The sequence below is a fragment of the Pleurodeles waltl genome, chromosome 9 (genome assembly GCF_031143425.1).
Source record: "Pleurodeles waltl isolate 20211129_DDA chromosome 9, aPleWal1.hap1.20221129, whole genome shotgun sequence".
NCBI classification, from domain to species: Eukaryota; Metazoa; Chordata; class Amphibia; order Caudata; family Salamandridae; genus Pleurodeles; species Pleurodeles waltl.
Window position 1 is genome coordinate 289,638,325 of NC_090448.1, and position 15,228 is coordinate 289,653,552.

Consider the following 15,228-nt stretch of genomic DNA (forward strand, 5'->3'; position numbering starts at 1 on the left):
GCACGAAACAGTCCTGAATGGCTTTGCTCCTTCCTCACAGGAAGAAAACAAAGAGTCAACCTGCCATTCTACACAAAGTCAAAGAGCCTCATATGTGGAGTCCCCCAAGGATCATCCCTTAGCCCTACGTTATTCAACATGACTCCACTAGCGGACCTCTTCAGATCCTACTACATCAAATAACTCTCCTACGCAGAAGATACTCAACTGATCCTCTCCCTCTCAGACAAGACCCCCCACTACTACAAACAACTGCACCACCTTCATGACCGTGGTAGCCACATGGATGAAAAAAAAGCTGTCTTAGACTGAGTACGGACAAAACTGAAGTAGTGATTTTTGGATAGAAAACTTCTGCCTAGGGCTCTACCTGGTGGCTTACTTACCTCGAACCCTCCTACACCCCCATCACCCACACAAGAAGTCTTGGTATCTTCCTGGACGACAACCGCAACATGACAGCCCAGGTAAATACAGTGACCTCCACCTGCTTCCACATCCTTAGGATGCTATGAAGAATCCTCAAATGGCTTCCTGACAACTCCAAGAAAACGGTCACACAGGCCCTGATCCCCAGCAGATTTCATTACAGCAACACACTCTATGCATGAATCACTGAGAAACTCCTGAACCGGTTCCAGATAATCCAAAACCCTGCAGAAATACTCATTCTCAACCTACCTCATTGCACCCACACATCAGAGTACTGCACTGGCTCCCAGTCCACAAATACACACAATTCAAACCTCTCAGACAACATTCAAAGCACAGTACATAGGCCCCGCATACCTCAACACCTGCAAACACTTCAACACACCCCTCAGGCAACTGTGCTCAGCCAGACTCTCACTCGCACGAATAATCTGCATATGCAAAACCAAAGCTGGGGGCCACGCCTTCTCATACCTCTTCCCCAAAGCATAGAATGACCTCCCCCTTTACATTAGAGCCTCCTCACCAATTCTCAAGTTCCACAAGAAGCTGAAGACCTGGCTCTTTTACAAACCTCACCAGGAAACAGATTCCTGTCGCCTGCAAAGCATCTGGATGCCCTCACAGGTAAATAGTGTGCTATATAGATACACATCATAACAGACCACATCGTATTACAAGCATAGAGACAAGGGAGCTGTCGAGAGACACACTGAATCTGCAGCTCATTGAGGTGGTGTAAAGTCAGATAAGCAGAGATCCCTTTGAAAGGGGAAAAAGGGTCCCTTGGATCCCTCCCACATATCCCTCAAGGCAGATGCAGTCACATATTGCACCCGTCTACACTCGAATCTCTGCTCCCGGATTGAAATGAGTGCGCATTTGCTGCTTACACAGCAAAAGATGGACCAGGAACTTCAAAGAGGGTGTCCATCTTTCAGAAATGCGCTGTTCTCCATGCAGGCCTGGTTTCGTAATTCAAGTGCCAACTGTTCAGTCCCTGTCGATCTTACTTTCTTCATACTCTGGGAGGTCTCCAGATCTTTTGTCACACGGCTTATGATAGTGAGGTGAGGTACAAACAGGGTCAGAACTATAATCTCCCATGCTTGTGCTATCAACTCCGCTTGCCATTGATGAGTTCTGTAGTCAGTGAGATAAACTGAGCGTTCCAGCAAGTGCAGCAACTCATACAGTATTTGTATTTATTGTGGAAGTTTTATGTGGCGCTGTGTATTGTGAGGACATCAGGGCGCTATCCGGATCCAATTAAAGTCTATCTTTGGGGAGAAGCAGGAGTCCAATTGTCTACAAGGCATGACCTCTGTCCCACACTCCTTCCTCACTACCATCAAAGCAAAATTGCGCCGCTGAAACCATGAAGAAAAGGAGCCGCTCAGTACATCAACCAGAGGATCACGACCTCTTTTTCTGCCAGAAGGGGGACAAGTGTTGAAGAGTGTGTGTTTTTTGGTCAGCTCTTAGTGGAAAGTTTGATTACAATCAGAGCAGCACAAGTTTAAACAGCCCACCAAACCAGGGTAAATCCATCACAAAGTGGCCATAAGGGTCCAAACATCCTTACTGGCAGAATTATAAAGCTTCAAGGGGATTTGCTCAAGCATTTCATGTATAGATGCAATACAATTGTCAACAGAAAAGCGCAGAACAACAGAATTGGCTTAGTATAATAGCATGGAACCACAGCTTGTTGGAAAAAAAATAATTTGAACTGTGTTGCAGCCATAAAAATAGTACTCCTTGGGGTGCAGATTCAAGGGCCTGTTGAGGGCGGGCCAGGAGGGAGATAAGGCGTGATTCTCAAGGGTGTAGACGAAAACAGACCATCTAGACCAAAAAGAGACCTTAGATTTAGACCAGCCATGTTTTTAATCTTTTGAAAAAAATAGACTCCTGGACACGAGTCGGAAATGCAGGCTGTGACCCTGGTGTCTCTGTGCTTCTAAAAGAACACGGGTGGATCCCTGCGTCTGCAGTAACTATATGCCTTTGAGTTTGAAAACATTCGTTCTGCGGTGACTACGTGCATATTAATGTATCCCTGTTTCTGTAGTGAAAAAGTCCCGACGATGCTTGCACAGCGATTACTCAATCAGGAAGCCAAATCAAGTACACAATTTTAAAGACGTCATGACCGACACATGCTAAAACTGTGTATCTGCCGCCATCTTGTGGAAATGCATATTAACTGCAAGTGCATGTCTCAAAAATATTTTATTTTTGGCAGAACCCAGCATACTAAGCTAACTTCCGAACTATCTCCAAACACATTCAATTTCTTTTTATTTTGTATTTAAACTAGTTTTGACGAAACCTTTTATTGAAGATAATAAGCTGCATGGCACTTCCAAACTAAAATCATGCTTCAATTAGACAAGTGGATATCTGCTCAGTAATAAAGACAATAAACAGTAAGGCGTAAAAAAGCCTTAAGAGGTTGGAGGACTACAAATTCCGAGTCATCAGGCAATTTCAAATTGTAAACTTATCAACCCCAGTTCCAACTCGACTAGTGACAGTGGCGCAGCATGGGTCCATGCGCCCCGATGCAGACAGTGAAATTGGGCCTCCATTTCCAAGCACTCGCTGCACTTTTGATGGCATCGCTCTAGACCAATTTGTCTGGTGAGACACCAGCTTGCTGCCTTTATCACGATTAAGTGACTAAGCTTCGTTAACACACAAAAATACCCAGCTCGAAACAACTTGATTATTCATCTTCTCTCCTTTGCCCCGAGACTGGCTTTACTTGTATTCAAGCCCCTTTCACCGTTCATTTAATGTTTTATTTGTTTTAACGGGGCATTTAAATTGCACACACCTAGCCTTAGGGGGACAGAAGAGAGCTTTACTTAGCAACAGGAATGCATGCTCTAGATGCATGCAGTGGACTTTTACAAGTAGAGGCATGTAAATTATGTTTGACGGAGAGGAAAAGGGTTGAGCAGCAAAGACAAAAAAGTTTTTCCAGGCTAGTATAAGATCGCGAAGAGATGCATTTTGAGATCCTTCCTGGAAAACTGGAAAACTCGAGCAAATTAATTGGGGTGCACAGAAATGAAATCCTTTTTGTGTTGAACCAGCATTCTCTTAGCTTTCACAATTGAGTCATTGTTCAAAAATACAGCACCTTCCGAAATAACCACAAATGCTGTCACACTTCACATCCAAAAGGAGTCAGCCAATCAAATGTATACAATGACCATCTCTGCTTCTGCATATTCTTCAGGAGCTGGTGAACGAAGAACATATTTTGTGGTGTTATGCTGCTTTTTGATTCTGCACTACATATCTATCTGTGAGAAGTATCACTCCATAGGATGGAAGTATGAACAGGAGCTAGAATTTGAAGTGTAGGTCGAATTTTGAAAGGCATTTATATCTTCTCAGACAACATCACTTTCAAGTTTTTTCCGAAAAATAAGGTAGGGGGGAGGGCGGAGCTTTACTGAAGCAGAACAACTGCCAACAATTGTCAGATATCATTTTCCACTCTGTTTCCAGTACATACCTTGCCATACTCTTAAAATATGGTGGAGGAGAGATCTACCTATTTTCTGCAGGTATCTGCATCCATCAAACTCTAAATAACCCTCACGTGATTGTCTATAAGTATGGTTTCCTCTTGAACTACCTGACCTCCTTTACTTGAAGCCCATAGTGGCCAACAGAGTACCTGTTGGTATAATAAATGTTTATGGTTGGCTGATATAGGATCTGCTGGGTGTGGACATATAGTTGACCTATATATCAGTTGGCCCTGTGTGATATTATTAGGTTATGTTATCTGTTTTTGTAAAGTGCACTATCTCCTGCAAAGATATCCTGGAGATGAGCTGGTGTGAGTGCCTTGCCCTGCCTAAGGTAAGTTGGTTAATTAAAAAGCCGGCTCTTCAGCTTCTTGTGGGATTCAAGAAGAGAGGACACTTGGATATGGAGTGGGAAGCCGTTTCAAGCTTTATGACTGACGTAAGAGAACACCTGTCCTCCTGATCTGGTTCTGTGTATAATTAGGGATGTATGCAAGTGGTAGACCTTTAGAGCAGAGGTGTCTATGTAGTTGGTGGAAGGAGATGCACCTGTTCAGGTAGGTGGGGATTGATTTGTGCAGCACCTTGAATGTGTGTTTGAGGAATTTGAATTGAGCACATTTGTGTATTGAAGCCAGTGTAGTTCCCTAAGGTGTGGTATGATCTGGGTCCTGTGTGAGAGATTGTGGATGAGTCTGGCTGCTGAGTTCTGGATGGTTTGTAGTCTTCTAGTAAGATGCACGGTGACCCTGGTGTAGAGGGTGTTCCCATAGTCCAATTTTCTGGTGACTACGGCATGAGGGACAGTTTTTCTAGTGTTGCTTGGGAGTCATTTACAGATCTTCCTCAGCATCTTCTGGGTGTGGAAGCAGGATGCAGTTACAGCGTTGACTTGTGCGGTCATGTACAGTTTGCTGTAAATGATTATTCTGTGGTTCCTGGCTTGGGATTTGGATTTGAGTGTGGGTCTGAGTTCGGCTGGCTATCAGTCGGTGTCCAATGGTGGGGTGTTGTTGCTGAAGGTCACTACATCTGTCATGTTGGTGTTGAGCTTGGCACAGTTGCTTTCATTCATTTAGCGACGTCAGACATGCAGGCAGTGAACTTGTTTTCTGAGCTGAGGTCTTGTCCGAGAGGAGGAATATGAGTTGTATGTTGTCTGCATAGGAGAGGATGCTGATTTGGGGTGTCAAGAGAATGTTGCCCAGAGGTATCATATATGCACTGAAGATAGTGGAGGTGAGTGATGTACCTTGAGGCATTCAACATATGAGTATGCAGGCTGCCGAGGAATAAGGTACCAGGCATACCAGCTTGTCTTCTATCCATTAGAAAGGAGCAGATCCAGAGGATTGCGGGTCTTTGGATACCAATCGCATGCAGATGCCTGATGAGGATGGAGTGAGAGACCATGACAAATGCTACAGAGAGGTCCAGGAGAATGAGACTGACATGTCTCCTCCAGCAAGGATGTCATCTGTGGTGGCAATGAGTGTTGTTTCTGTACTGCAGTTGGACCTGAATCTGGACAGCGTGGCATCGAGGACTCAGTGGTTGCTGAGGTGGTCAGTGAGGTGTTAGTTGATTAGTTACTCTAAGACCTTTGCCATGTTTGATGGAGGGAAATACATCTGTAGTTGGAAAGCGTGGTTGGGTCACTGAATGGTTTTTTGAGCAGGAGCAGGATGGTGGCATGTTTTCAGGTGTCTGGGAATGTGGCTGAATTGGTGGAGGCACTGAGAATGGGTGTTAGTGCTTCACTGATCGGTAGGAGTCCTTTGGTGAAGGTGTGTTAGGGGCAAGGGACCGATGGGGCCCTTGAGTGGATGGTTCTCATGGTAGCAGCAATTTCAATGGTGGTGATAGCAGGCCACAAGGTCAGGGTTCATTCATCAGCTGTAATGGGGAGTTGAGTTGTGATGGTGATGGGATCCGGTTGAGGGTTGAAGTTGCTGTATACGGAGGTGATTTTGTTACAGAAGTATTCAGAGAGATTGTTGCAAAGGTGTTGTGTGGGGGTGATGTTGCTGAAGGCGTGGTGAAATCTTTGATGATGGTGAAGATTTCCTTGCTGCTGTTCTACTTTAGTTTTGAACTGGAGCCAACTCAGTTATGCACAGGATGTGATAGTCTTAGCGTCTAGTGGACGTCTTATTGAAAAACTGTAGCGACATCTGTCTTTAGACCATTATGAGTTTTAACCATTTGTTCATGTTAAAATATAATGCATTAGAGGGAATGTATTTCAAAATACCATGATCAATAATAATATTGACATATCATATCATCAATGTAAGCCAATATAGAGAAGCATAAATATACTATTCCTAAGTACACATCTACTTACTTTGATGAAATGCTAGAAGTCAATATTGTGGCATCTATATAATGGTAGGTCGATGTTAAAAATACATATTTTGGTATGACACCACCAGCATTCAGTGGCATACATGTACTCTATGAGGTCATGTTAACATGTCCAGGCAAGTGTGGTCGGGGGGGGGGGGTCATATTGCATGAGATATACTGCATAACAAAAATATTGCATCCACTGCTAGATGTGAAGTTGAGTCAATATATACTTGTCATGATTATTTTAGTAGGAGGTGTGATAGTTGGTGCAATAATTTGTAGGTTAATATTGTTGACCTCCATATACAGGACAAGTTGCAATACTTCTGATACCTACCATTGGACAGAGGATCGATTCACAGGTTCTAGAGACCGTGAACTGTATCTTCACACACGTATGTGCTTATCTGCTTCTCGTTCGAGGGACGTGCATAAACTTTCTCTTCTGTCTGTCTGCTTTTAACCTCAATCCTTGCCTCTCACAGCAGAATCTTAACTGCCTGACACATAGACCCTACCCCATTATTATCAACAGGCTATCTGAATCTCCTCACAGTCTTTTCAGCCAACAATAACTGAGGTATTTAAAAAAGTGCACAGCAATCACGTACTAGAAATTAATAAAGCCACATCAGGATACACGTCCTGGCATTTGCCCTTTCCAGTGGGTTCTAGATATTCTCTCCAATGCTGTGACTGATTCAAGCAACCATTGCCGTCCGTAAAGTAAAGGACAACTATAATCTTTACATATAATTCTCAAAGGAAACATAAAATACAGACCACTCATGTCTAGAAAAAATAAAAGATCACTGGTGTGGAAAGAGATTACATATATTCAAGACATGCACCCTCCTCATATTTATGCCTGGTTCAAACATCGTTCTCTTTCTTAAAGAACAAAATAGTTCCCTTCATCCTGCAGACATCTGCACTCGTTGAAGTCTGTGCCTCCGAAAGTCCTTTGAAAGGCCTGATCCTTGATTGGCTCTGCTCCAACCTTGTAAAGTCTTTCAGGAACACTTGCTTGTACCTTCCCAGTAGGCCAGCCCACTCTGCAAATCATTGCACCATCCCCTTCCTTTTCTCTCCCTCCCTCTATCCTACAACCCTGAGACGCTTGTTTTGTCCTTCGCGTCTGATGCTAGCTGTGGGATTTGTGGGGCTGCGCTGACCCCATCTTGTCTCCTTCTCCACCTGAAGAATTCTCTGAGGCCTCCCAGTTGCAGGGTCTTTGAACCGTCTGAGATAATTACACAGTCAAACAAGGCCTGAACTGAGACACGCTGTCTGTAAATGGTCTCATCAGTTTACAAATGGGATGGGAGTTAACCAGTGGATGGTATTTTCACTAAAAGGGCAGGGATTTTTACATGCTGCCTGGTAAGGAAATGTGAGAAGGTAACAAGAGCCAAAATGGATTGTTCATCTTGCAGATCGATACATATTGACCACAATATCGCTGGGGGTAATGCTCAGAAATGAGTGTGCTGCCAGGTTTGCAAAGACCACAGGCATCACTTGACGGTGCCTGGGGTCAAGAGCACAAAATTGAAGCAGGTTTCGTGGTTTGTTACTTTCTCCTATGTTAGTGGTTCCCAACCTTTTGTCATCTGTGGACCCCCACTTTATCATTACTGGAACCCGGGGACCCCTACTGAATCATTATTCGAATCTGGGGATGCCCCTACAGAGTCAATCCTGAATGCTGGGGACCTAATCAGCTAATAATATTTAATTTTGTAAGCCGTCGCAGACCCCTGAGGAGGCTTCACGGACCCCCAGGGTCCCCGGACCACAGGTTGGGAATCACTGTCCTACATGATTAACGGGACTAAAATGTTGGTCAAGCACTACAATGCACACTGTGTCGCGTGCCCCCTGCGTCCTTTCTACGCTCTACTTTTTGACCTTTGGCACTTTACCTTCGGATCTGGAACACCTACGACTTTTAGCCCCCTGACAACAAAAGGTGTCATAGTTTGCCATGAATCCTTTGTGGTGAGCTGCTGTCGCCTGTTCATTAAATTAAAGCACATGCTTCACAGTGACACTGACGCACTGGCTGAAATGAGTGTCTTGAATTGGGTTGCGGTGACATGTGCCACCCTGGGCGCTGGCTCCCTAAGTGTGTGCCTTTAAGGCCCTGGGGGAAATAAGTCCATGCTTATAGACCAGCTGCTGTTGATGTATTGTCCTTTCTTTCCTCACTCATCTCTACATTTTAGTTATTTTCATTTAATTCTGCCTCACTCCTTCCATGTCTCTGTCCCTTCTTTCATCTATTACATATTTCTAACTTTTTGCCGCAGTTTGAACATCCCCTTCTTCAGATACCTCCTTTTTTGTGTTGCACTTCTCCAACTCATATGACACTCCTTCAAATGTCTCATGTTCTCTCTTTTTCTGCTGATCTTTTAGGTCACTTTTCTCGGCCAGTGGCAGCAGGTGCTGTAGTGACTAAAGAGGTTTGATCCCCTTTCACATCATGGCGTCCCCAGACAGAATGAGCGAGGAGGACAGCGTCCTGGAAGACATCGGTCAGAAGATAACGCTGACACTGCGCATGCTCATGCTTGGAAAGGTGAGAGGCTTGTTCAAAACTCAAAGTTGCCCTGCAAACACTTCAATAGCCTTTTGTGTGATCAGTGATCCAACTCCCATCCTCGGGGAGCAAATTAGCATTCTAGAGCTGAAGTATCCTTGTAAAAACTTAATGCACCCACCAGGCAACCCCCACTTCTGTCCACAAGCATGAGTGCACCAATCAAGCAGCTTCCATTGCTATGAGTAAAAATGAATAAACTCGTGGGCAACTTTCATCACCGTGCATTATTATAAATGCCCCGGTCCGTCAGCTCCCATCACTGTTCATGAGAATTAAATTCCCTATCAGACAGCTTCCATTGCCGAGATCTAAAGTGAATGTACCCATCAGGTTTTCCACACAATCATGCTGATTTAAAGAAGCTCCTTTTGTGAAAAGACGCTCCTTTTGTGTAATGTCACACGAGGACAACCACGCTCTTCTTGTTTCTCGGTTTGCCTGTGTGGTTGAAAGAAGGCCCTTTTCGTCCCCCGCTTAGTCTCTGCTTCAAACATTACAGGATTGTGGCAGACCTTTTTGAATTAATTTCCTGATTGCTTTTGATGTCTTACTGCCAGGAGGTACATCTGTCCCCTTTGGGTCAGGGGTAAAGTAAAAAAACAAAAAAACAATTCATGAACATGTGAAAAAACTTAAGACAAATTTATTTGTGGTCCAAACACAATGTACATTAATTCGTGTCTAAACCTATGGTTCCATGTGATTTTTTCAGGCCTGTTAATTACGTTGTCATTTATCCCAGGAGAATAATATCCGTGTGGTTAATTTCAGACCCCTTTCTTTACACATTAGTTCCAAAATAATAATTTAGGGAATTATGTAGTGTTTGGTGAACAGGGTACTCCACCACAGATGTGGCAGAGTAACCTTCCCACCCACCGCACTGTAAGGTTGCCTTCTTTATTTAGAATCGGATGAACTGTCCTGTTTTTACCAACAGTTCCTCCCTTGGCTCTGCCAGTGGAAATCCTAAAACGAAGGCACCACATACATCAGGCCTTCGATCTAGGTACCTCAGACGGTCTACCCTATTTAGGGTGGACGTTCTGATGTACTTTATTCTTGTTTGGTGCTCCCAGAACCCCCCACCCTAGGCATCAGCTCCTAGGGCGTCATGGCCTTTAGTTTATTGTTTAAAAAAAAAAAAAACGTTTGCGTGCTCAGGTGCCACATGAAGAATGGTGGCCACTCAGCAAACATACAGTGCCTTCATAGGAGATGCTATAATGGCAGCATCTCAGTAGACACAAAGATCTCTTCCAGAGAACCATCTCTAAATATGGCTGTCTCTCTTAATATGGCAGGTTATGACCTCCACCTTGGATGGACGGCAGGCTTCCCACCAAATAGCAAATAACTTCCTTAGTTTAGCCTGAAATTAATTATGTTTCTTTCTAGTAAATGGCGTGGTTGCACCTTCTACAGAATTGTTTTTGTTCAATCAATATAACCTTTATTCAGTTAATTGCTCAACCATATAAGCACAAGAAACTTGAGGACAAACCAACATTATATTATACCATACAAGTAGGATCTAAAAACACCACACGACGGAATCGTATAAAATATTCACAGTTCGTAAAAAAAAATTCCAATTGTGCCACAGAGTAAAGTAAAACTGTCTTAATTATCTCGAAGCCTCTAAGGCTATATAACTATGAAAGAGTAAAATACTCAAGAACAATATGGAAAAATACCAAGACGATGCACAAAAAAATTAATGCTTCCGGTTAAAAATAAAGTGCATATGTGCTATGTTAAAAACAAACTTGTCTGATAAGACATCATTGCCTTAATAACTGCATATTTATGAGCTTCAGAGGGAATAGGCAACCTAGGTCGATGATGGAGAGAAAAGTGTGTCCTTGTTACTAAACGGTAACTATCAGCCTAACCTTCCATAGATGTTCTACATGGAAGGAAAGAGTTAGCTCTAACGCGCGTCTCCACTTCACACAGCAGTTGCAAGTGGAAAAGCGCTTCTCTACATTTGCGATGCTCCCAATTTATTCAAAAGCGGCTTAAGAAAAGTTCAGAATTGTAAAGTAAAAAATCTACATAAGTACACAAAATGCAGCAAATACCGCTCCCCTCAACCATCACATGGACATGGAGGTAGGGAAATCCGATCAGACTGCCTTCACCCAAAAAACACAATAGCCTCCACACCGTGCCTGCTCTAAAACGAAACAAGATGGACCCCGCCCAATTTGTAAAGGGTAGAGATTTATAAAAAGCTGTCTCTCGAGTTTCAAATGATCTAAAATAATACAAACCTGACACTTTACTCAATTTTTCTTTAAGTCCATTTTCAGTGCAATATTCAAGGTAACAACACCTAGCAATCAACCTGTCGTTCTTGCTAATAGATGTTGGGGACAATATAAAGTTCTCCAATCCTAATACGCTAAAAATTCTAAATATGTAATTGTTACAAGGGATGGAGGGCCCCTTTTTTAAACTGAGGCAATCCTTTATTATACTCCTACACAAAGATGCCACTGGATTGTACCACACTCTTACCCACATCAATGAAGGAGCCAAACTCACCCCATCAGTGATGTACTTACGGCTAAGCTCAGAGTGCATTACATAACTCGAGCTATTGGGGGGAACTTGAAGAAGCCTGTGACAAATGCAGGATTCCTCTCTTAGTAGGGACCTAATATTGCAAAGGCCCACAACTGCAGCCCCATAAGTAGCCGCAGGAACGCATTGAGCGGTATAGGTATTTACCAGGGGAAGGACTGAACCCTTCGTCCCATCCCTAGGCAAACTAAATAGTGAACTAGGGGCTCAGCTTAACCTTAAGCGGGCAAGATGTACCAGGGGCAATCACAAAACCCTGGAGTTGAAATTAACTTGTAAATAACTAGAATAATGAACGCACTACAAAAACTGCCCCTTGATTTTAAGCCTAGAGATATTACACTTACCAGGCCTACATGCCATGACCTAGGACTACTCATAGAATCCACAAAACATCCTACCAACATCAGCAGCGCTTTTGGGGTATGTGCCAAAACACTGCATCGTCCGCCTATCAAAGCACCAGAACCTGAGTGTGGGCAATCCCTGGGACATCCACTGAAGCCTTAGTGCAGAACACAGCTTATTTATGTAAAAAGAAAAAAGCAACAGGACCATAATACACCCCTGCCGGATCCCACGTTTCAAAGGGAATTCCGCAGACTTGTCCCGATGGGCGTACAACTGTATTCTGGCAGTAAGGTCGAAATGGAGCGTATGCAAAGATTTTACTATGGATTAATCCAACCCCATGTGTAATTACATTATCCACAGTTTGGTTCGATTCACATGGTCGAAAGCTGTTGAAAGGTCCATAAAGGCCAGGTACAATGGGCCTTTCCCAACCAATGTATATTTCTCAACCAACAAACTCAAATTCAAACATTGCTCCACTGTACCCAGCCCAGACCGAAACCCAAACTGGTTAGGACAAAGAATGCTATTCTCACCAGCCCAAGATGTAGGACAATTAAAAACCACCATACCTATTATCTTTACAACGCTCTCTATTAAAGATATTGGCCTATAACATTTGGGTGAGACACAGTCGCCCTTTTTAAATATGGTAACAATAGTAGACAAGGCCCAAGAATGAGGGATCTTCTGATTCAAGGAGCTATTAAATACGTTGGTGATCAGAGGGCCCCACAAATCAAAGTTACATTTTATTAAGTCCATTGGGACCCCATCAGGAACTCAGGATTTACCGCCAGAACAACGCTGTATTGCATCCTCCACTTCGCCAAGCGAGTCTGAAAGGGGCTGGAAGTCGGGAGACCAAGGAATGACACATAGTCAGGTCCTCCTCCAGATGGTAAATTGAGCTAAAGTGGGAGACCCAGTCTGTCCTAGGGACATTATTCTGCAGGGGCGGGTTATCAGGTGCATACCTTTCCTTAATCCTCTTCACAATGTCCCAAAAGATATAACTATGCTTCGTTTTTACAGCTAACTCTAAGCATTTCTAATCCTACTCTAATAAGATCCTTTTTCTTTCCTTTAATGCGCTCTTATACTTCAAATGGGCTGCCCGTACTTCATCCTCCACCCTCGGGGTATTTATTTTATTTAATTTTATTTTATTTAATGCGTTTTTATATAGCGCGGACTTTACCCGAAGGTGTCAGAGCGCTTCACAATAGGCAAAGTAAAGATACAAGAGGAGAAGAATTACAAGTGAGCCTGTTACAAAAACAAACGTTACATTACATGAGGCAATAGTGATAATTGTGCAAGTATCAAGAGCAAAAAAAAAAGTAGCTGTTAATCTGCGGTTGGCCAAAGAACGCTGAGCACCAAACCTACGGGGGCCTCCCATACTGGATCTGGTTGGTTTAAGAAGAACATATCTAATGCCCTGCATCAAACCAACATACCCATTAAACATACCCTCTTCACTAGCACTACTTAAACAGTTTAAGAATTGCTCTGTGTGGGTCTTGAGAATGCGATCCATAGTCCTTTCCGATGCTTTAAGATGGCAAATCAACCTTAGGCCGTCAGCGGAGTGTTCTTTAACTCCCACTGATTTCCCGGGTCCTGTGCACCAGGAGTGAGCCCCTAACTAAGAGGATATTATGACCCCCCCACTCTGTCAGAACCACTATCCCTTAAAAAAAATGGCACAAAATTACGATTTACAAATATGTAATCTATGACTGAACTCTCCCCCCGGCCTCTAAAAGACGGTCTAATAAGTGTATCTTCTCTGAAGTTGTTAAAATGATCAACAAGATTGAATACAGAGATGTGAACTGCTAATTCTTTGCCCCTAACATCTTTACTTAGGCCAGTTAATCGCTCAAATGGGGTTCCAATATCCACATTACTGTCCCCCAGCTTGGCGTTAAACTCTCCACACAAAAATAAAAAAGGCTGAACGTTACTAACATCCCCGGCAGACAACAATCTGCCTAAAAAATTAAACAGAGCAATAAAATGCATACAAGGGCCAATTGCAAAGCCATTATTATAAAAATTCAACATATAAAAGGAAAATCATGACAGTTTATTTTTCCCTCTGCCCCACCTCTTGCAGAGGGCAATGCTGGGGTACAATTACATGCAAACCCCTTGCAACAGATAGGATCAATGGCCCACGTTTCCTGAAGGGCAACAATATCATATTTTGATATATAAGCTTGCCATTCTTTATTTCTGTTTTTCCCCTTGAGCCCAGCAACATTCCAGCTTAATATTGAGAAAGGGCGAGTCTTACCATAACTAGGGCTACCACTATGTCCCACCTGACTACCCTAAACATCTGTCTCAGAAGTAAATACCTCTATTGATGAGGTGGGGCTTGGGCTACTATAGCGTTCTGTCCGGTGTCAATCTACACCAGAAAGTGCTTCAAATCTTTTAAATGTGGGAATAGCAGGAGAAAAATCTGGACTGACCAATGGACCAGCTTATAGGCCAGCAGATATCTGCTGCTAACCTTCCTTCGGGGAATAACAGAAGAACACAAGGTATACCCATCTGAAAACCCTGCCCCCAAGGCAGGATTCACAAACTGTGTTTGCTGGAAGTCCCCTTAAAAGGAGGGGGGACAAGAGATTTATAAAGGTAACCCAGGGTAACGGAGGTGATGTTACTGCTCCTTGAAACGTGGACATTCGGGGCAAACAAGATGTTGTGTACCAGGAACGGAAATCTGAAATTGACAATAATACAATCACCCTCAATACCATGAGGACCGGGCCAATCCAGGCGCATCTAGAAGTGAGTGTTACTTTGGTTCCTGCATTCTGTGGCCCACCCCTGTGATTCCCAAAATTAGGTCTCTTTGCAGATGACTGAGTACTACCATCTGCTAGTAATAAGGCCACTGCTTTACACTGGATAAGACCATCTGCGGACGAAGAGATAGAATCACTCAGTCCCAACAATCTGGGTCTGTCATCCAGGACCTCCAGGACCTCACACGACACACTGAACACAGCACATTCAGATCCCTCTCCGGACCTAGGCCTGATCTCCTGGCCAGCGTTCAGCAAGAGTCTTCATTCAGCTAGCGAGATTTCAGTATTTATTACACCGACAGCGCGTTCTAGCGTGTGATCAATTGTGGTTGGTTTGGCCAGGGGCGCTAAAGAGCCAGAATAGTGTACTGCCCCATTCGCCTTTTTCTTCCGCACTTTTGCGTGCTCCAGTTGGCATCTAGCAGTTACGTGCAGAAACAAACAATACAACTTAACCCACAAAGCAAACTCCCAACAGTACCTTCAAGAAGAGGTTAGCTCGAGGACCAAG

At 43.6% G+C, this 15,228-nt stretch overlaps 1 protein-coding gene across 4 annotated transcripts in view; it reads left to right on the forward strand.

Moving 5' to 3' along the window:
* PCBP4 (poly(rC) binding protein 4) overlaps nt 1-15,228 on the forward strand; it is a 135,554-nt gene that overhangs the window by 78,700 nt on the left and 41,626 nt on the right. For all 4 annotated transcript variants that reach the window (XM_069206747.1, XM_069206745.1, XM_069206748.1 and 1 more), the window contains exon 2: nt 8,757-8,919. In XM_069206747.1, coding sequence (XP_069062848.1) covers nt 8,824-8,919 — 96 coding nt within the window. In that variant the 5' untranslated portion in view covers nt 8,757-8,823. The remainder of the gene's footprint in view (nt 1-8,756; nt 8,920-15,228) is intronic.